Raw genomic sequence first — 23,355 nt, 5'->3', positions numbered from 1 at the left:
TGACTGGGATAGGAGGTCAGTTAGTGTACCATTAGATGTGACTGGGATAGGAGGTCAGTTAGTTTACCATTAGATGTGACTGGGATAGGAGGTCAGTTAGTTTAACATTAGATGTGACTGGGATAGGAGGTCAGTTAGTTTACCATTAGATGTGACTGGGATAGGAGGTCAGTTAGTGTACCATTAGATGTGACTGGGATAGGAGGTCAGTTAGTGTACCATTAGATGTGACTGGGATAGGAGGTCAGTTAGTGTACCATTAGATGTGACTGGGATAGGAGGTCAGTTAGTTTACCATTAGATGTGACTGGGATAGGAGGTCAGTTAGTTTACCATTAGATGTGACTGGGATAGGAGGTCAGTTAGTTTACCATTAGATGTGACTGGGATAGGAGGTCAGTTAGTGTACCATTAGATGTGACTGGGATAGGAGGTCAGTTAGTGTACCATTAGATGTGACTGGGATAGGAGGTCAGTTAGTGTACCATTAGATGTGACTGGGATAGGAGGTCAGTTAGTGTACCATTAGATGTGACTGGGATAGGAGGTCAGTTAGTGTACCATTAGATGTGACTGGGATAGGAGGTCAGTTAGTGTACCATTAGATGTGACTGGGATAGGAGGTCAGTTAGTGTACCATTAGATGTGACTGGGATAGGAGGTCAGTTAGTTTACCATTAGATGTGACTGGGATAGGAGATCAGTTAGTGTACCATTAGATGTGACTGGGATAGGAGGTCAGTTAGTTTACCATTAGATGTGACTGGGATAGGAGGTCAGTTAGTTTACCATTAGATGTGACTGGGATAGGAGGTCAGTTAGTTTACCATTAGATGTGACTGGGATAGGAGGTCAGTTAGTTTACCATTAGATGTGACTGGGATAGGAGGTCAGTTAGTGTACCATTAGATGTGACTGGGATAGGAGGTCAGTTAGTGTACCATTAGATGTGACTGGGATAGGAGGTCAGTTAGTTTAACATTAGATGTGACTGGGATACAGACTGTGACAGAGAGAGGATGTTTCTAGACTTGTATCTGATCCAAACCAAACTGGACTGAACCAGAACCAAATCAAATCCTTCATCTAATCATCTTTTCAATCAAAATGAACAGCTGATCACACAACCAGCCAACCCCGTCTCAAAAACAGAGCCTGTCGATCTGGTGTAGCAGTGTTCCGGGTAATGTGATTGGACAGATGAGATGAGGGCAGTGTTCTGAGCTCGTCTGACTGGTCAATTTCTTAGAAACCATACTGAGAGTTGTGTGTGTGTGTGTGTGTCTCTTTGTGTGTGTGTGTGTGTGTGTGTGTTACTGTGTGTCTCGTGCGTCACTATGTGTGTGCACGTGTGCGCGTGCGCCTGTGCGTGCATGCATCTCTTTGTGTGTGTGTGTGTGTGTGTTACTGACTCCAGACAGTGTGTGTGTGTGTGTGTGTGTGCGTGTGTGTGTGTGTGTGTTACTGACTCCAGACAGTGAGAGTGTGTGTGTGTGTGTTACTGACTCCAGACAGTTAGATGTGTGTGTGTGTGTGTGTGTGTGTGTGTGTGTGTGTGTGTGTGTGTGTTACTGACTCCAGACTGTGTGTGTGTGTGTTACTGACTCCAGACAGTGTGTGTGTGTGTGTGTGTGTGTGTGTGTGTGTGTGTGTGTGTGTGTGTGTGTGTGTGTGTGTGTGTGTGTGTGTGTGTGTGTGTGTGTGTGTTACTGACTCCAGACTGTTAGAGTGTGTGTGTGTATGTGTGTGTGTGTGTGTTACTGACTCCAGACAGTTAGAGTGTGTGTGTGTGTGTGTGTGTGTGTGTGTTACTGACTCCAGACAGTGTGTGTGTGTGTGTGTGTGTGTGTGTGTGTGAGTGTGTGTGTGTGTGTGTGTGTGTTACTGACTCCAGACAGTTAGATGTGTGTGTGTGTGTGTGTGTGTGTGTGTGTGTGTGTGTGTGTGTGTGTGTGTGTGTGTGTGTTACTGACTCCAGACTGTGTGTGTGTGTGTGTGTGTGTGTGTGTGTGTGTGTGTGTGTGTGTGTGTGTGTGTGTGTGTGTGTGTGTGTGTCTGTGTTACTGACTCCAGACAGTGTGTGTGTGTGTGTGTGTTACTGACTCCAGACAGTGTGTGTGTGTGTGTGTTACTGACTCCAGACAGTGAGAGTGTGTGTGTGTATGTGTGTGTGTTACTGACTCCAGACAGTGAGAGTGTGTGTGTGTGTGTGTGTGTGTGTGTGTGTGTGTGTTACTGACTCCAGACAGTGAGAGTGTGTGTGTGTGTGTGTGTGTGTGTGTGTGTGTGTGTGTGTGTGTGTGTGTGTGTGTGTGTGTGTGTGTGTGTGCTGTGTTACTGACTCCAGACAGTGTGTGTGTGTGTTACTGACTCCAGACAGTGTGTGTGTGTGTGTGTTACTGACTCCAGACAGTGAGAGTGTGTGTGTGTATGTGTGTGTGTTACTGACTCAGACAGTGAGAGTGTGTGTGTGTGTGTGTGTGTGTGTGTGTGTTACTGACTCCAGACAGTGAGAGTGTGTGTGTGTGTGTGTGTGTGTGTGTGTGTGTGTGTGTGTGTGTGTGTGTGTGTGTGTGTGTGTGTGTGTGTGTGTGTGTGTGTGTGTGTGTGTGTGTTACTGACTCCAGACAGTGAGAGTGTGTGTGTGTGTGTGTGTGTGTGTGTTACTGACTCCAGACAGTGAGTTGTGTGTGTGTGTGTGTGTGTGTGTGTGTGTGTGTGTGTGTGTGTGTGTGTGTGAGTTTGTGTGTGTGTGTGTGTGTTACTGACTCCAGACAGTGAGAGTGTGTGTGTGTGTGTGTGTGTGTGTGTGTGTGTGTGTGTGTGTGTGTGTGTGTGTGTGTGTGTGTTCCTGACTCCAGACAGTGAGTTGTGTGTGTGTGTGTGTGTGTGTGTGTGTGTGTGTGTGTGTGTGTGTGTGTGTTACTGACTCCAGACAGTGAGAGTGTGTGTCTGTGTGTGTGTGTGTGTGTGTTACTGACTTCAGACAGTGAGAGTGTGTGTCTGTGTGTGTGTGTGTGTGTGTTACTGACTCCAGACAGTGAGAGCAGCAGTAGCGTTGATGGATCCGTCTGCGCTAGTGGCAGTACAGGTGTAGTCGCCAGAATCTTCCATCCTGATTGGCTCAACCAGCAGACCACCTGACTCCAGCAGGGTGAACCTGGGAATCTGGACCGTCCCACTGGCCAGGAGCAGGGAACCTTCACACACACACACACACACACACACACACACACACACACACACACACACACACACACACACACACACACACACACACACACACACACAACAGACAGTTACGAAACCAATTAGCTAGCCTGCTAATATCATTGTGCCCGCTAAGTCTAAGGGTCTAAGACTAGGGGTCTAAGTCTAGGGGTCTAAGTCTAGGGGTCTAAGTCTAGGGGTCTATGTCTAGGGGTCTATGTCTAGGGGTCTAAGTCTAGGGGTCTAAGTCTAGGGGTCTAAGTCTAGGGGTCTAAGACTAGGGGTCTAAGTCTAAGGTTCTAAGACTAGGGGTCTCAGACTAGGGGTCTAAGACTAGGGGTCTAAGTCTAAGGTTCTAAGACTAGGGGTCTAAGACTAGGGGTCTAAGTCTAAGGTTCTAAGTCTAGGGGTCTAAGTCTAGGGGTCTAAGACTAGGGGTCTAAGACTAGGGGTCTAAGACTAGGGGTCTAAGACTAGGGGTCTAAGTCTAGGGGTCTAAGTCTAAGGTTCTGAGACTAGGGGTCTAAGACTAGGGGTCTAAGTCTAAGGTTCTAAGTCTAGGGGTCTAAGACTAGGGGTCTAAGACTAGGGGTCTAAGACTAGGGGTCTAAGTCTAAGGTTCTAAGTCTAGGGGTCTAAGTCTAAGGTTCTAAGACTAGGGGTCTAAGACTAGGGGTCTAAGTCTAAGGTTCTAAGTCTAGGGGTCTAAGTCTAAGGTTCTAAGACTAGGGGTCTAAGACCTGGGGGCAGGTTCTACCTGTTTTACCATGGATAATATTTCATTGTGAATTTGAGGACCCCGTATGTATCAAAAATACATTTACAAATGATTTGGTTAAACATTGAAATTGGCCTTATTGCTATTAGCCAATAGAAACACATTGAATAACATATTCATACATGGCAAAAAACAGATGGTCACAAAAAATAAATCAAAAGGAAGTTTGTTTTGAAGTTTCTGTCCTACAGTGCCTTCAGAAAGTATTCTTACCCCTTATTGCCCGTTTTGTTGTGTTCCAGCCTGAATTCAAAATGGATGACATTTTACTCACCCATCTTCCCACGTCTACTCATAATTGACTAAGAGATCACATGATGCACACCAATGACATCATTGGAAACACGTATCTTCCTCTATCTTTGAGGGGAAAGGGGAGACCTAGTCAGTCACTACTGAATGCATTCAACTGAAATGTGTCTTCCACATTGAACCCCTCTGAATCAGAGAGGTGCATGGGGCTAACTTAATCCATCATCTGTACCCAGGGATGTGTTGTTGTACGGGGGTTAACTGCCTTGCTCAGGGACAGAATGTACCCAGGGAGATGTTGTTGTAGGGGGTTAACTGCCTTGCTCAGGGACAGAATGTACCCAGGGAGATGTTGTTGTAGGGGGTTAACTGCCTTGCTCAGGGACAGAATGTACCCAGGGAGATGTTGTTGTAGGGGGTTAACTGCCTTGCTCAGGGACAGAATGTACCCAGGGAGATGTTGTTGTAGGGGGTTAACTGCCTTGCTCAGGGACAGAATGTACCCAGGGAGATGTTGTTGTAGGGGGGTTAACTGCCTTGCTCAGGGACAGAATGTACCCAGGGAGATGTTGTTGTAGGGGGTTAACTGCCTTGCTCAGGGACAGAATGTACCCAGGGAGATGTTGGTGTACGGGGGGTTAACTGCCTTGCTCAGGGACAGAATGTACCCAGGGAGATGTTGTTGTAGGGGGGTTAACTGCCTTGCTCAGGGACAGAATGTACCCAGGGAGATGTTGTTGTAGGGGGTTAACTGCCTTGCTCAGGGACAGAATGTACCCAGGGAGATGTTGGTGTACGGGGGGTTAACTGCCTTGCTCAGGGACAGAATGTACCCAGGGAGATGTTGTTGTAGGGGGTTAACTGCCTTGCTCAGGGACAGAATGTACCCAGGGAGATGTTGGTGTACGGGGGTTAACTGCCTTGCTCAGGGACAGAATGTACCCAGGGAGATGTTGTTGTAGGGGGTTAATTGCCTTGCTCAGGGACAGAATGTACCCAGGGAGATGTTGTTGTAGGGGGTTAATTGCCTTGCTCAGGGACAGAATGTACCCAGGGAGATGTTGTTGTAGGGGGTTAATTGCCTTGCTCAGGGACAGAATGTACCCAGGGAGATGTTGTTGTAGGGGGTTAATTGCCTTGCTCAGGGACAGAATGTACCCAGGGAGATGTTGTTGTAGGGGGTTAATTGCCTTGCTCAGGGACAGAATGTACCCAGGGGAGATGTTGTTGTAGGGGGTTAACTGCCTTGCTCAGGGACAGAATGTACCCAGGGAGATGTTGTATGTACACATGCCCAGGAGACAGCAACCTTACCTCCAGGGCCAGCTCAGTCATGACCTTTCGGTCGGCCAGTCCAAGCAGATTAGTATTCGTTCAAAGTGGTGACCCCCAAAAAATATGCAATATACAAAACAAAAAACTCAAAAAAAGTATACCTGATTAAAAACTAAAGAGGTGAACTAACACACTGGCAGGATGAGAGGCCTCCGGTCACAGACGGCCAATCGGCTGCTTTCATCTGTGGACTTAATCAAGGCCTGACAGAGCACCTGGACCCGGTTGCTGCTAGCCTCTGGGGGTTGAGTGTGGAAGTGGCAGAGAGTGTGTGTGTGTGTGTGTGTGTGTGTGTGTGTGTGTGTGTGTGTGTGTGTGTGTGTGTGTGCGTACCTCTCCTCCAGCTGACAGCAGGTTTGGGGGCTCCAGTGGTCTCGCAGGTGAACACAGCCGAGTTGCCGTCGGTAACGGTGAGATCAGAGGGGAGGAGGGAGAAGGAGGGGGTGACACCTAGGGAGAGCAGAGGGCACAGATTAATATTCTGATTACAATCAACGCAGAAATACAGAGAGAAGTACAGTATAACTCACTAGTATCCACCAGCTGTGTGTGTGTGTGTGTGTGTGTGTGTGTGTATAACTCACTAGTAACCACCAGCTGTGTGTGTGTCTGTGTCTCTCCGGCAGCGTTCCCGAGCGAAACACTGGAACATTCCAGCATCTCCTGGTTGGACTCTCCGCACAGTCAGACCTGTTGCCGCGGTAACCTTGTAGCGAGGGTTGGCTAGCTTGGATACGGGCACCGCGTCTTTATACCAGTCTATACGAGCCGAGGGGACTCCTACACACAGACACACAGACACACACAGCACACACACACACACACACACACACACACACACACACACACACACACACACACACACACACACACACACACACACACACACACACACACACACACACAGTCTATTGTGTATAATATGAATGCCAGTGTGTATTCAAATGAGTAGATAATAGTCCATAGAATATAGAGGTGGCAGGGCTACAGCAGGGTAAGGGTGGGGACAAGGGACACGCTGACTGAATTATCTTGCTGAAAAAAGCCAAGTAGATAATATTTAACTCTGACCTCCATGATTGACAGAGACAGATTCATATAGTTAGAACAATTTACAACTGACCCTCTCTCTTCTCTGGTCTCTCCAGTTGGAAGGGCCCTGTGAGTTTGAGCAAGACTGTGTGTGTGTGTGTGTGTGTGTGTGTGTGTGTGTGTGTGTGTGTGTGTGTGTGTGTGTGTGTGTGTGTGTGTCTGTGATATGAGGTAGTTAAAGTAATGTCCAATCATCAGCAGAGTTGTAATCAGTTCCTGAAGAGAGTCTGATTTTCCAGATGAGTTCCAGTCATTAACTCTCAAAAATACTGAAGGTTAATCAGCCTCAACAACCCAGCCCTATTCAGCCTTATAATGCTTTATACTGTACATTCAGCCTTATAATGCTTTATACTGTACATACAGCCCTATTCAGCCTTATAATCCTTTATACTGTACATACAGCCCTATTCAGCCTTTTGATGCTTTATACTGTACATATAGCCCTATTCAGCCTTATAATGCTTTATACTGTACATACAGCCCTATTCAGCCTTTTGATGCTTTATACTGTACATACAGCCCTATTCAGCCTTATAATGCTTTATACTGTACATACAGCCCTATTCAGCCTTATAATGCTTTATACTGTACATGCAGCCCTATTCAGCCTTATAATGCTTTATACTGTACATGCAGCCCTATTCAGCCTTATAATGTTTCATACTGTACATACAGCCCTATTAAGCCTTATAATGAACTCCATGTTGTTATGTGTCAGTATGTATAGATGGAACTCCATGTTGTTATGTGTCAGTATGTATAGATGGAACTCCATGTTGTTATGTGTCAGTATGTATAGATGGAACTCCATGTTGTTATGTGTCAGTATGTATAGATGGAACTCCATGTTGTTATGTGTCAGTATGTATAGATGGAACTCCATGTTGTTATGTGTCAGTATGTATAGATGGAACTCCATGTTGTTATGTGTCAGTATGTATAGATGGAACTCCATGTTGTTATGTGTCAGTATGTATAGATGGAACTCCATGTTGTTATGTGTCAGTATGTATAGATGGAACTCCATGTTGTTATGTGTCAGTATGTATAGATGAATGGAACTCCATGTTGTTATGTGTCAGTATGTATAGATGGAACTCCATGTTGTTATGTGTCAGTATGTATAGATGGAACTCCATGTTGTTATGTGTCAGTATGTATAGATGGAACTCCATGTTGTTATGTGTCAGTATGTATAGATGGAACTCCATGTTGTTATGTGTTATATGGAACCCCAGGAAACAGATGCAGTAATCCAAACACATAACCTACAACATCCCAACAAAACACTAACTGATTTGGTGTGTGTGTTGACTGTGGCTCGTAGCTCATTGATATCGCCACACACACACACACACACACACACACACACACACACACACACACACACACACACACACACACACACACACACACCTCTCCAACAGCTGAGCCTCTCTTTCAGTTCAAGGAGGGGCATTATGGATTGAGCTGTTGACGGGGCAGCCTTGTCTTTAAGCTGTCCCCATAATGTATACTTTGGATAGCAGTACTTTTGTTTTGCTTCCGGATTCACTATGTAAATAAACACCCTTTCACAGAAGTACTTTTGCGGCTCCGCCGTCTTTTTATTTGAGAGAGGTTAGGTTTTTCAGTTTAGCCTTCTGGCCTACTCTACGTGACATATGGTGGCAGCGGTGGGATGGCGCACCACAAATCAGTGAATTCCAAAAAGAGACGTAAAGGAAAGCGTACAGGATCCCGTTCTCAGCAGCAGCATCAACTGTCAGAAAAGGTACCTAAAATTGAAACAGGGTGGAATACCATGGAATTGTCTGGGGAAGAAGACCAAGGGGCCTAACACAACCAGCACCACTGGAGCTACCGGTTGAACCAGCAGATACAGCCATAAAAGACCAGCTGACTGAAGGAGCAGCTGGGGGACCAGAACCACACCCAACCATGGTAGCCCTTTATCCAGCAACTTTTCACCTGCCTTGAGAGGAGGGACGAAGACCTCAAGCAGGGCCTACGCCAATCTATCCTCACAGCTCCTCACCAAGCGGAGCTCGTCAGTGAGAACCCAAGATTGGGTCTGCCACCACCAGAGTGACAAAGGCTCGACGCAGCGGGGACTTCAACTCCACAGCAGGATCCCCAAGCAGTGATGAGGCCAGGCCCAGCACCAGGAGACCAGTCCAGCAGTGTTAACGTTCATCTTCCAGCATTCCTGAGGAAGGAGCCAAAGATGCCTTCATACCAGCAGGGGGAGGACAATGAAAACTACCTGTTGAGGTTTGAGCAAATGGCCAAGATGTGGCAGTGGCCGGAGGTAGAGTGGGCCTGCAGGCTTGCCCCATTGCTCACGGGCAAGGCCTTAGAGGCTTACACAGCAATGGATGAGGGGTTGTCCAATGTCTACAAGGGTTTTGAAGGAAGCGCTGCTGGTGAAGTTCGACATCTCCCCGGAGACCTACCGTCAACGCTTCAGAGCTGCATCGATGCCATCGGGTGAGTCGCCGACAGAGACGTACCACCGCCTCAAGGGCCTCTACCGACGATGGGTTCGACCGGAGGAGAAGACACAGGACGAGATCGGTGAGGTCGTCATCCTCGAGCAACTTCTACAAGTTCTCCCACACGACATTTTAACCTGGGTCCGAGAGCACGAGCCCAAGGATGGGCTTATGGAGGCCAAGCTTGCACTGCAGTACCTTAATGCACATAAAGGGGGCCCACCACGACCTGCAGCACCCGCTCCAAGGAATTTCACAGGCACAAGGGACACCAGAGACGCCAGAGATGGTGAAGGTAACTCTGGGGAGTATGTGTCTGGGAGGAGGGAGGTAAAGGATCATGCAGTTCGCTCTGATAGGAGGGGTCTGACCTGTTTTTATTGCCGTCCAGCAGGGGCACAAAGCTTCAATGTGTCCACTACATAAATCCAAGCTCTCAGGTTAGTGTTATGTGCCCAGATAGGGATGGTGTTCAGAATAGACAGACTGGGGAAGGGTCAGTCTTGGTACCTGTAAAAGTGAATGGTAAAAGTCTTACTGCAATGATTGACACCGGCAGTTCTCTGTCGTTGATCAGAAAATGTAATGTACCTGTTAACCTGTTATGGATAGGGGGCAGTATTTTCACGGACGGATAAAAAAACGTACCCGATTTAATCTGATTATTACTCCTGCCCAGAAACTAGAATATGCATATAATTATTAGCTTTGGATAGAAAACACTCCAAAGTTTCTAAAACTGTTTGAATGGTGTCTGTGAGTATAACAGAACTCATTTGGCAGGCCAAAACCTGAGAAGATTCTGTACCGGAAGTACCCTGTCTGACCATTTCTTGGCCTTCTTGATCATCTCTATCCAAAACAAGGGATCTGTGCTGTTACGTGACACTTCCTACGGCTCCCATAGGCTCTCAGAAGGCGGCAAAAAGCTGAATCGTGGCTTTGCAGGCCCTGGCTGAAAAACATTAGCGCGTTTGGATAGTGCTCGGTCAGAGTACTATGAGACTGAGGCGCGTGCACGAGGTGACACCATGTTTTTATTCTTTCATCTTTGAACGTAAACAACGACTCCCGGTCGGAATATTATCGCTTTTTTACGAGAAAAATAGCATAAAAATTGATTTTAAACAGCGGTTGACATGCTTCGAAGTACGGTAATGGAATATTTAGATTTTTTTTGTCACGAAACGCGTCGGGCGCGTAACCCTTCGTCACCCTTGGATAGTGTCTTGAACGCACGAACAAAACGCCGCTATTTGGATATAACTATGGATTATTTTGAACCAAACCAACATTTGTTATTGAAGTAGAAGTCCTGGGAGTGCATTCTGACGAAGAACAGGAAAGGTAATCGAACTTTTCTAATAGTAAATCGGAGTTTGGTGAGGGTCAAACTTGGTGGGTGTCAAAATAGCTAGCCTGTGATGGCGTGCTATCTACTCAGAATATTGCAAAATGTGCTTTCACCGAAAAGCTATTTTAAAATCGGACATAGCGAGTGCATAAAGGAGTTCTGTATCTATAATTCTTTAAATAATTGTTATATTTTTTGTGAACGTTTATCGTGAGTAATTTAGTAAATTCACCGGAAGTGTTCGGTGGGAATGCTAGTTCTGAACGTCACATGCTAATGTAAAAAGCTGGTTTTTGATATAAATATGAACTTGATTGAACAAAACATGCATGTATTGTATAACATAATGTCCTAGGCGTGTCATCTGATGAAGATCATCAAAGGTTAGTGCTGCATTTATCTGTGGTTTTGTTTTTTGTGACATTATATGCTAGCTTGAAAAATGGGTGTCTGATTATTTCTGGCTGGGTACTCTGCTGACATAATCTAATGTTTTGCTTTCGTTGTAAAGCCTTTTTGAAATCGGACAGTGTGGTTAGATAAAGGAGAGTCTTGTCTTTAAAATAGTGTAAAATAGTCATATGTTTGAAAAATGGAAGTTTTTGTATTTTTGAGGAATTTGTAATTCGCGCCACGCCTTTCATTGGATATTGGAGCAGGTGTTCCGCTAGCGGAACGTCTAGATGTAAGAGGCTAATGACATTGATTATGGTCGCCAGACACTGATCCAATGTGTCCACGGTGACCAGTAGCAGCAGCCCACAGATGAGCTCACAGTTGAGATTCAGGGTCAGAAATACCTCCTTAAAGTTGGGGTAATGGAGAAGCTATCTTTTGAGATGATTTTGGGGAGCGATGTGCCTGTACTCTCTGATCTGTTGGGAAGTGTGGGGGGTCAGCTATATGAACAATCAGTTTGCCAGTATGATGTTCACGTGTCATGCTCAGTTGTCACTCGTGCCCAGGCCAAAGCTGGTTTACAACCTCTGTAAACCTTGTGTGATAGTCTGTGTGAGGGGGGAACCAAAGGGCCCAGAAAGTCACGCCGCCAGCGGCGTCTTGAGAACTATGTGGGAACCTCTGTACCTGTTGCTGATGTGTCTGGGTTAGAAGTGCAATGGGAAGTTCCACAAAATTTTGCTACACTGCAGAAGTCTGTTGCAACCTTGAAAGGTTTGTTTGACAAGGCCTTAGCTGGGGACAGCCAATCTTCATGTGGGGGATTTACACAGTAGACAACCACATACTCTACCTTGGGTCAGAGGCAGATAGCAGGAAGTTAGTGGTGCCATCTACATGTAGACCACTTGTTCTCAACCTTGCACATACAGTTCCATGGGCAGGCCATCTAGGGCAACATAAGACATATCTTAGGCTCCCGTTTCTTTTGGCCCTCCATGTATACTGATGTACAAATATACTGCAAAACAAGCCCCACATGCCAGAAAACCAGTGCTGTCCATAGGTCTGACCGGGCTTCTCTATGTTCACTGCCAGTTATCTCTACCCCATTCAAGAGAATTGCAATGGACATTGTTGGACCCTTGGAGAAGAGTAGCGCAGGTTAAGGGTATATACTGGTGATCTGTGAGTATGCTACCCGGTTTCCAGAAGCCTTCCCACTCCGTTCCATAACCACTCCAAAAATAATCGGTGCTCTTGTTCAGCTCTTCTCTCGTGTAGGAATCCCAGATGAAATCCTGACGGACCAAGGGACAAACTTCACTTCGCGACTGATGGTTCAACTCCACCAACAGCTGGGCATTAAAGGCTTGAGAACCACTCCCTACCATCCCCAAATGGATGGGCTCGTAGAGAGGTTCAATCAAACGCACAAGAACATGCTGAGGAAGTGTGTGGCCGACACTGGTAAAGACTGGGATAAGTGGTTATTCTTTCTGCTTTTTGCTTACAGGGAGGTGCCTCAGGCATCATCAGGTTTCTCGCCATTTGAACTCCTCTATGGGTGGCCAGTGCAGGGACCACTGGACCTGCTGAAGAAGTGCTGGGAAGGTCCCCCAGTAGCTACCTCAGGACAGGGGATTGTCCAGTACATCCTCCAGATGCGAGACAGGCTGGAGCGGTACCGAGAGGAAGCTAGGGTAAACCTTCAGCAAGCCGAGAAGGCCCAGAAGAGAGGGTATTACCAGCACGCTTGCCACAGAGAGTTTGAGCCAGGACAGAACGTCCTGCTCTTCCTTCCCTCGTCTACCAGCAAGCTCCTTGCGCAGTGGCAAGGGCCATACCTAATCGGGAGGAAGATGGGTCCGGTGACCAACGAGGTGCTGCACCCGGACAAGGGTAAGGAGAAGCAAACCTACCATGTGAACCTTCTCAAGGCCTGGGAGGAGAGAGAGGAACTCTCCAAGGGGAAGTCCTTTCTGGTCCGCAGAGTAGAAGAAGAGGACGTGTCGGAGGGGGGTCACAGAGGCATGGAAAGGATGAGCGGAGGTCATACTGGCTCACCTGGAAGAAGACAAGCAAGATGAGCTGAAGCAGCTGTTTGGCAGGTATCCGGCCCTCTTCAGTCAGAGACCAGGAAGAACCAAAGTCCTGGAACACGTCATCCGTTTGAAGCCTGGCCAGAACCCTGTCTGCCAGCATCCTTACCGTGTGCCTGAGAGGCTGGTGGTAGCCTTCAAGGATAGAGATGGATGTTGTCGAGCCGTCTTCAAGTGAATGGAGCAGCCCCATTGTCATTGTCCCAAAGAAAGATGGCTCTTTGCGCGTCTGCATGGACTTCCATAAGTTGTATGCCATCTCACAGTTTGATGCCTACCCCATGCCCAGCATTGACGACTTGCTGGAGAGAATAGGGAGAGCTCATTACATCACCATATTGGATCTCTGCAAAGGGTACTGTCAGGTGCCCCTGGACGAACAATCGAAGGCCTACACTGCCTTCCGGATGCCAATGGGCCTGTTCCAGTTCAAGGTTATGCTGTTTGGCCTTCATGGGGCCCCTGCGACTTTCCAGAGGCTGATGGACAAGGTCCTCCAGGACTGTGACGATTGCTGTGCTGCTTACTTGGACAACGTGGTGATCTACAGCCACTCCTGGGAGGAGCACATACAGCATCTTAGCAGAGTCCTGGGGAAGATCCATGATGCAGGCCTCACGCTTAACCTCCTGAAGTGTGAGTCGGCAAAACAGGAGACAAAGTACCTGGGTTACCAGCTGGGTAAGGGTGAAGTTCGGCCTCAGGTGGACAAAGTGGAGTCCATCAGGAACAGCCCTCAACCCAGAACCAAGAAAAAGGTGAAGTCCTTCCTAGGTCTGGCAGGGTGGTACCGGAGATTCATTCCGCAGTTTTCGACCATCGCTGTCCCTCTGACCAACCTCACTTCAAAGGTGGCCAGCAACCCTGTGAAGTGGACTGAGGAGAGTGAGGAAGCTTTCATGATGCTGAAAAAACGCCTGTGCTCATTCCCTGTTTTCCAGAGCCCTGATTTTCAGAAGAGGTTTCTCGTACAGGTGAACGCTTCGGCTGTGGGAATTGGAGCTGTACTGGCTCAAGGGGAGCCAGGAGAAGAGCTTCCTGTGCTGTACCTGAGTCGGAAGCTGTTGCCCAGGGAAACCAGGTATTCGATAATCGAGAATGAGTGCCTGGCTATAAAGTGGGCACTAGATAGCCTCCGTTACTACCTTCTTGGGAGGGAATTTGACCTGCACACGGACCACATAGCCCTGACCTGGATCCAGACCATGAAGGACCGGAATTCTCCTGTGACCAGGTGGTATCTGGAGCTCCAGCCCCTCAGGTTCTGTGTCCGTCACAAGGCAGGAAAAGAAAACGTCACGGCGGACTAACTATCCCGGCTCCTGAACCTGGTCGCTTCAGGAGAGGAGGAAGGTAATGTGACGGAGAAGTCCATCACTGGCCGCGGACAGCGCTTGGTACACTAACACACACACACACACACTCAGCGCGCCTCCCTGCTCTGTTATCAGCTGCGTTAATAATGTGGGTCGACACACAAGTTAACGTCCCTATCTTAGTACATACATTTCACACTTTATTCTTACCACCCGTCAGTAACAGGTTATTATACAGACAAGCGTTCATGTTTAATTTAAGCAATGTTTATTGTACTTATCAATGTTATGGATGAGCATGTTGTTTGTTTGGTTCTGCTCCTCTCTCTCCATCTCTGTCGCTTCCGGGTATGCTGGGATAAGGACCAGAGCTATGGTAATCGGGCTGGCTTTGTAGTGCCTGTCCCGAATGGTTGGTTCGTGTGAATGGGCATATTGGAAGACTCCATGTTAGTAGGGATGGGATTTTGTATGGAACCCCAGGAAACAGATGTAGTGTTGGGTGGGGCTCATAGCTCATTGATATTGCCACACACACACATGAAGCATCAAAAGCTATTGAGTAACCCAGCAAAAATAAGTTTATCTTCATCAATCACCTTGTGTGTGTTTACCATACCGACACACACACCAACACACACCAACACACACACACACACACACACACACACACACACACACACACACACACACACACACACACACACACACACACACACACACACACACACACACACACACACACACACGCACACACACACACGCACACACACACGCGCCTTACCCTTGGCCTGACAGTGTAAGTCGACGTTCCTGTCCACCGCTGCTACAGTCTTCAGTCTGGGTTCAGCAGTGAAGTATGGAGGCTCTGAAACATACACAGCAAGAGAAAATAGTTAGTTAGAGCAATACTTCAATGTCATTACCAAAAAAAGTACAAAAAAAAATAATAATGTATGAAATGTATGAAAAATGTATGAAATGTATGCATTCACTACTGTAAGTCGCTCTGGATAAGAGCGTCTGCTAAATGACTAAAATGTAAATGTAAATTACCAGTCAGAGAGAGAGAGAGAGAGAGAGATGGAGAGAGATAGAGATTTCTCTCTCTCCCTCTATTCTTTATCTCTCCATTCTGTGTTCCTCTGGAAGTCGACAGAGAGAATCTCCACCAGCTGAGAGCAACAGCCACAACAGACCAGCGGGTCCAGAACAGTGTTCTGTTGTTGTTCATATTGTTAATACTCCTAGCGGGGGATTGGACTGAAGTATGACTCTTCACTCAGCTAAAACTCCAACCACACTCAGCACACAGACAACGACGACACACACAAACACTCCTCCTCCCGTGTGTGTGTGTCGAACCTGCTGTACCTTGTGGACAAGACAACGAGGAGAGAGAGAGAGACACTTGGCATGACACTGATAAAAACAGAAACATTCATCTCCGTCACACACTAACGCACACAGCGTGCACAGAACAGCAGCAAACGGTGGATCTGTTAGGAGGGGAGACAGGCTTGTGCTTAGAGTTTTAATACATGCTGTCTTTTTCTCTCTCTCTCTCTCTCTCTCTCTCTCTCTCTCTTGTTTGTTCGTCTCTATGTGCTTTAGTAACACTTGATCATTGTTCATTGTTTGGAAGGGCAGATGTACACATTCACAGACCCTTTCCCTACGTGCCATCACACTCACACACAAACACAAAACACACACCATCTTAGCCTACACCAGTTATCTGGTCAAAAGATAGAGATAGAGAGAGAATAGAGAGAAGAGAGAGTAAAGAAGAGAGAGAAGAGAGAGAATGGAGAGAATGGAGAGAAGAGAAAGAAGAGAGAGAAGAGAGAGAAGAGAGAGAGAAGAGAGAGAAGAGAGAGAATGGAGAGAAGAGAGAGAATGGAGAGAAGAGAAAGAAGAGAGAGAAGAGAGAGAATGGAGAGAAGAGAGAGAAGAGAGAGAAGAGAGAGAAGAGAGAGAATGGAGAGAAGAGAGAGAAGGGAGAGAATGGAGAGAAGAGAGAGAAGAGAGAGAATGGAGAGAAGAGAGAGAAGAGAGAGAAGAGAGAGAGAAGAGAGAGAGGAGAGGAGAGATGAGAGAGCAGAGAGAGAGAAGAGAGAGAAGAGAGAGAATAGAGAAGAGAGAGAAGAGAAAGAGAATAGAGAGAATAGAGGGAGAACAGAGGAGAGAGAGAGAATAGAGAGAATAGAGAGATGGAGTATAAAAATGCACTAGCGTACTTCTGAGAGTGCGCTATCCAACCTCTCTCTCTCTCTTCTCTCTCTCTCTCAGCAATCATGAAGCATCAAAAGCTATTGAGTAACCCAGTCAACAATCAATAAACACACACACACACACAAACACACACACATATACACACGTACAGAGGAGGCGTGGGCTGTGTCTGTTTGAGGTGCGTTATATGTGGAGGTGTGTAAGTGTGTGTGTGCTTATTGATTGTTGACTCTGGAAACAAACTCATTTAATCTGAGACTGAAAACATGTGTTCTGTTCTGAGAAAGGAACCAAGGTGAATGTGTCATAACAGAAAGGAACCATGGTGAATGTGTTATAACAGAAAGGAACCATGGTGAATGTGTAATAACAGAAAGGAACCATGGTGAATGTATTATAACAGAAAGGAACCATGGTGAATGTGTTATAACAGAAAGGAACCATGGTGAATGTATTATAACAGAAAGGAACCATGGTGAATGTGTAATAACAGAAAGGAACCATGGTGAATGTGTTATAACAGAAAGGAACCATGGTGAATGTGTTATAACAGAAAGGAACCATGGTGAATGTGTTATAACAGAAAGGAACCATGGTGAATGTGTTATAACAGAAAGGAACCATGGTGAATGTGTTATAACAGAAAGGAACCATGGTGAATGTGTTATAACAGAAAGGAACCATGGTGAATGTGTAATAACAGAAAGGAACCATGGTGAATGTGTTATAACAGAAAGGAACCATGGTGAATGTGTAATAACAGAAAGGAACCATGGTGAATGTGTTATAACAGAAAGGAACCATGGTGAATGTGTTATAACAGAAAGGAACCATGGTGAATGTGTAATAACAGAAAGGAACCATGGTGAATGTGTTATAACAGAAAGGAACCATGGTGAATGTGTTATAACAGAAAGGAACCATGGTGAATGTGTTATAACAGAAAGGAACCATGGTGAATGTGTTATAACAGAAAGGAACCATGGTGAATGTGTTATAACAGAAAGGAACCATGGTGAATGTGTTATAACAGAAAGGAACCATGGTGAATGTGTTATAACAGAAAGGAACCATGGTGAATGTGTAATAACAGAAAGGAACCATGGTGAATGTGTTATAACAGAAAGGAACCATGGTGAATGTGTTATAACAGAAAGGAACCATGGTGAATGTGTCATAACAGAAAGGAACCATGGTGAATGTGTTATAACAGAAAGGAACCATGGTGAATGTGTAATAACAGAAAGGAACCATGGTGAATGTGTTATAACAGAAAGGAACCATAGTGAATGTGTAATAACAGAAAGGAACCATGGTGAATGTGTTATAACAGAAAGGAACCATGGTGAATGTGTTATAACAGAAAGGAACCATGGTGAATGTGTAATAACAGAAAGGAACCATGGTGAATGTGTTATAACAGAAAGGAACCATGGTGAATGTGTAATAACAGAAAGGAACCATGGTGAATGTGTAATAACAGAAAGGAACCATGGTGAATGTGTTATAACAGAAAGGAACCATGGTGAATGTGTTATAACAGAAAGGAACCATGGTGAATGTGTTATAACAGAAAGGAACCATGGTGAATGTGTTATAACAGAAAGGAACCATGGTGAATGTGTTATAACAGAAAGGAACCATGGTGAATGTGTTATAACAGAAAGGAACCATGGTGAATGTGTTATAACAGAAAGGAACCATGGTGAATGTGTTATAACAGAAAGGAACCATGGTGAATGTGTTATAACAGAAAGGAACCATGGTGAATGTGTTATAACAGAAAGGAACCATGGTGAATGTGTTATAACAGAAAGGAACCATGGTGAATGTGTTATAACAGAAAGGAACCATGGTGAATGTGTTATAACAGAAAGGAACCATGGTGAATGTGTTATAACAGAAAGGAACCATGGTGAATGTGTTATAACAGAAAGGAACCATGGTGAATGTGTTATAACAGAAAGGAACCATGGTGAATGTGTAATAACAGAAAGGAACCATGGTGAATGTGTTATAACAGAAAGGAACCATGGTGAATGTGTAATAACAGAAAGGAACCATGGTGAATGTGTTATAACAGAAAGGAACCATGGTGAATGTGTAATAACAGAAAGGAACCATGGTGAATGTGTTATAACAGAAAGGAACCATGGTGAATGTGTTATAACAGAAAGGAACCATGGTGAATGTGTTATAACAGAAAGGAACCATGGTGAATGTGTTATAACAGAAAGGAACCATGGTGAATGTGTTATAACAGAAAGGAACCATGGTGAATGTGTAATAACAGAAAGGAACCATGGTGAATGTGTTATAACAGAAAGGAACCATGGTGAATGTGTTATAACAGAAAGGAACCATGGTGAATGTGTAATAACAGAAAGGAACCATGGTGAATGTGTTATAACAGAAAGGAACCATGGTGAATGTGTTATAACAGAAAGGAACCATGGTGAATGTGTTATAACAGAAAGGAACCATGGTGAATGTGTTATAACAGAAAGGAACCATGGTGAATGTGTAATAACAGAAAGGAACCATGGTGAATGTGTTATAACAGAAAGGAACCATGGTGAATGTGTTATAACAGAAAGGAACCATGGTGAATGTGTTATAACAGAAAGGAACCATGGTGAATGTGTTATAACAGAAAGGAACCATGGTGAATGTGTTATAACAGAAAGGAACCATGGTGAATGTGTTATAACAGAAAGGAACCATGGTGAATGTGTTATAACAGAAAGGAACCATGGTGAATGTGTTATAACAGAAAGGAACCATGGTGAATGTGTTATAACAGAAAGGAACCATGGTGAATGTGTTATAACAGAAAGGAACCATGGTGAATGTGTTATAACAGAAAGGAACCATGGTGAATGTGTTATAACAGAAAGGAACCATGGTGAATGTGTTATAACAGAAAGGAACCATGGTGAATGTGTTATAACAGAAAGGAACCATGGTGAATGTGTTATAACAGAAAGGAACCATGGTGAATGTGTTATAACAGAAAGGAACCATGGTGAATGTGTTATAACAGAAAGGAACCATGGTGAATGTGTTATAACAGAAAGGAACCATGGTGAATGTGTAATAACAGAAAGGAACCATGGTGAATGTGTTATAACAGAAAGGAACCATGGTGAATGTGTTATAACAGAAAGGAACCATGGTGAATGTGTTATAACAGAAAGGAACCATGGTGAATGTGTTATAAACAGAAAGGAACCATGGTGAATGTGTAATAACAGAAAGGAACCATGGTGAATGTGTAATAACAGAAAGGAACCATGGTGAATGTGTTATAACAGAAAGGAACCATGGTGAATGTGTTATAACAGAAAGGAACCATGGTGAATGTGTTATAACAGAAAGGAACCATGGTGAATGTGTTATAACAGAAAGGAACCATGGTGAATGTGTTATAACAGAAAGGAACCATGGTGAATGTGTTATAACAGAAAGGAACCATGGTGAATGTGTTATAACAGAAAGGAACCATGGTGAATGTGTTATAACAGAAAGGAACCATGGTGAATGTGTTATAACAGAAAGGAACCATGGTGAATGTGTTATAACAGAAAGGAACCATGGTGAATGTGTTATAACAGAAAGGAACCATGGTGAATGTGTTATAACAGAAAGGAACCATGGTGAATGTGTTATAACAGAAAGGAACCATGGTGAATGTGTTATAACAGAAAGGAACCATGGTGAATGTGTTATAACAGAAAGGAACCATGGTGAATGTGTAATAACAGAAAGGAACCATGGTGAATGTGTTATAACAGAAAGGAACCATGGTGAATGTGTTATAACAGAAAGGAACCATGGTGAATGTGTTATAACAGAAAGGAACCATGGTGAATGTGTTATAACAGAAAGGAACCATGGTGAATGTGTTATAACAGAAAGGAACCATGGTGAATGTGTTATAACAGAAAGGAACCATGGTGAATGTGTTATAACAGAAAGGAACCATGGTGAATGTGTTATAACAGAAAGGAACCATGGTGAATGTGTTATAACAGAAAGGAACCATGGTGAATGTGTTATAACAGAAAGGAACCATGGTGAATGTGTTATAACAGAAAGGAACCATGGTGAATGTGTTATAACAGAAAGGAACCATGGTGAATGTGTTATAACAGAAAGGAACCATGGTGAATGTGTTATAACAGAAAGGAACCATGGTGAATGTGTTATAACAGAAAGGAACCATGGTGAATGTGTTATAACAGAAAGGAACCATGGTGAATGTGTAATAACAGAAAGGAACCATGGTGAATGTGTTATAACAGAAAGGAACCATGGTGAATGTGTAATAACAGAAAGGAACCATGGTGAATGTGTTATAACAGAAAGGAACCATGGTGAATGTGTTATAACAGAAAGGAACCATGGTGAATGTGTTATAACAGAAAGGAACCATGGTGAATGTGTTATAACAGAAAGGAACCATGGTGAATGTGTTATAACAGAAAGGAACCATGGTGAATGTGTTATAACAGAAAGGAACCATGGTGAATGTGTTATAACAGAAAGGAACCATGGTGAATGTGTTATAACAGAAAGGAACCATGGTGAATGTGTTATAACAGAAAGGAACCATGGTGAATGTGTTATAACAGAAAGGAACCATGGTGAATGTGTTATAACAGAAAGGAACCATGGTGAATGTGTTATAACAGAAAGGAACCATGGTGAATGTGTAATAACAGAAAGGAACCATGGTGAATGTGTTATAACAGAAAGGAACCATGGTGAATGTGTAATAACAGAAAGGAACCATGGTGAATGTGTTATAACAGAAAGGAACCATGGTGAATGTGTAATAACAGAAAGGAACCATGGTGAATGTGTAATAACAGAAAGGAACCATGGTGAATGTGTTATAACAGAAAGGAACCATGGTGAATGTGTTATAACAGAAAGGAACCATGGTGAATGTGTTATAACAGAAAGGAACCATGGTGAATGTGTTATAACAGAAAGGAACCATGGTGAATGTGTTATAACAGAAAGGAACCATGGTGAATGTGTTATAACAGAAAGGAACCATGGTGAATGTGTTATAACAGAAAGGAACCATGGTGAATGTGTTATAACAGAAAGGAACCATGGTGAATGTGTTATAACAGAAAGGAACCATGGTGAATGTGTTATAACAGAAAGGAACCATGGTGAATGTGTTATAACAGAAAGGAACCATGGTGAATGTGTTATAACAGAAAGGAACCATGGTGAATGTGTTATAACAGAAAGGAACCATGGTGAATGTGTTATAACAGAAAGGAACCATGGTGAATGTATTATAACAGAAAGGAACCATGGTGAATGTGTAATAACAGAAAGGAACCATGGTGAATGTGTTATAACAGAAAGGAACCATGGTGAATGTGTAATAACAGAAAGGAACCATAGTGAATGTGTTATAACAGAAAGGAACCATGGTGAATGTGTTATAACAGAAAGGAACCATGGTGAATGTGTTATAACAGAAAGGAACCATGGTGAATGTGTTATAACAGAAAGGAACCATGGTGAATGTGTTATAACAGAAAGGAACCATGGTGAATGTGTAATAACAGAAAGGAACCATGGTGAATGTGTTATAACAGAAAGGAACCATGGTGAATGTATTATAACAGAAAGGAACCATGGTGAATGTGTAATAACAGAAAGGAACCATGGTGAATGTGTAATAACAGAAAGGAACCATGGTGAATGTGTTATAACAGAAAGGAACCATGGTGAATGTGTTATAACAGAAAGGAACCATGGTGAATGTGTTATAACAGAAAGGAACCATGGTGAATGTGTTATAACAGAAAGGAACCATGGTGAATGTGTTATAACAGAAAGGAACCATGGTGAATGTGTAATAACAGAAAGGAACCATGGTGAATGTGTTATAACAGAAAGGAACCATGGTGAATGTGTTATAACAGAAAGGAACCATGGTGAATGTATTATAACAGAAAGGAACCATGGTGAATGTGTTATAACAGAAAGGAACCATGGTGAATGTATTATAACAGAAAGGAATGTGTGTGTGTTTAAATGTATGTAATATTATAAAAGGAAGTGTGGGTCCATCGAGAGCATCCTGACTGGTAGCATCTCAACCTGGCATCGCAACTGCTCGGCCTCCGACCCCAGTACAGTGAGGTGTGTTTTACCCAGTACAGTGAGGTGTGTTTTGTACCCAGTACAGTGAGGTGTTTTATACCCAGTACAGTGAGGTGTGTTGTACCCAGTACAGTGAGATGTGTTGTACCCAGTACCGAGAGATGTTTCGTACCCAGGACAGTGAGGTGTGTCGTACCCAGGACAGTGAGGTGTGTCGTACCCAGGACAGTGAGATGTGTTGTACCCAGTACAGTGAGATGTGTCGTACCCAGGACAGTGAGATGTGTTGTACCCAGTACAGTGAGATGTGTCGTACCCAGGACAGTGAGATGTGTTGTACCCAGTACAGTTAGGTGTGTTGTACCCAGTACAGTTAGGTGTGTTGTACCCAGTACAGTGAGATGTGTTGTACCCAGTACAGTGAGATGTGTTGTACCCAGTACAGTTAGGTGTGTCGTACCCAGGACAGTGAGATGTGTTGTACCCAGTACAGTGAGGTGTGTCGTACCCAGGACAGTGAGATGTGTTGTACCCAGTACAGTTAGGTGTGTTGTACCCAGTACAGTTAGGTGTGTTGTACCCAGGACAGTGAGATGTGTTGTACCCAGTACAGTGAGGTGTGTTGTACCCAGTACAGTTAGGTGTGTTG

At 44.4% G+C, this 23,355-nt stretch overlaps 1 protein-coding gene across 1 annotated transcript in view; it reads right to left on the bottom strand.

The window, feature by feature from the left end:
- The window catches only part of LOC106593331 (protein sidekick-1), a 607,750-nt gene that overhangs the window by 212,035 nt on the left and 372,360 nt on the right, over window positions 1-23,355 (bottom strand). The window contains 5 exon segments of the mRNA XM_045692043.1: window positions 3,033-3,200; window positions 5,909-6,025; window positions 6,160-6,208; window positions 6,210-6,355; window positions 15,121-15,204. Of these exon segments, the coding sequence (XP_045547999.1) occupies window positions 3,033-3,200; window positions 5,909-6,025; window positions 6,160-6,208; window positions 6,210-6,355; window positions 15,121-15,204 (564 nt within the window).

Source organism: Salmo salar, chromosome ssa12 (genome assembly GCF_905237065.1).
Source record: "Salmo salar chromosome ssa12, Ssal_v3.1, whole genome shotgun sequence".
In the NCBI taxonomy this organism is placed as follows: Eukaryota; Metazoa; Chordata; class Actinopteri; order Salmoniformes; family Salmonidae; genus Salmo; species Salmo salar.
Note: the sequence above shows the minus strand (reverse complement) of the source record. Positions and strands in the feature narration are given on the sequence as shown.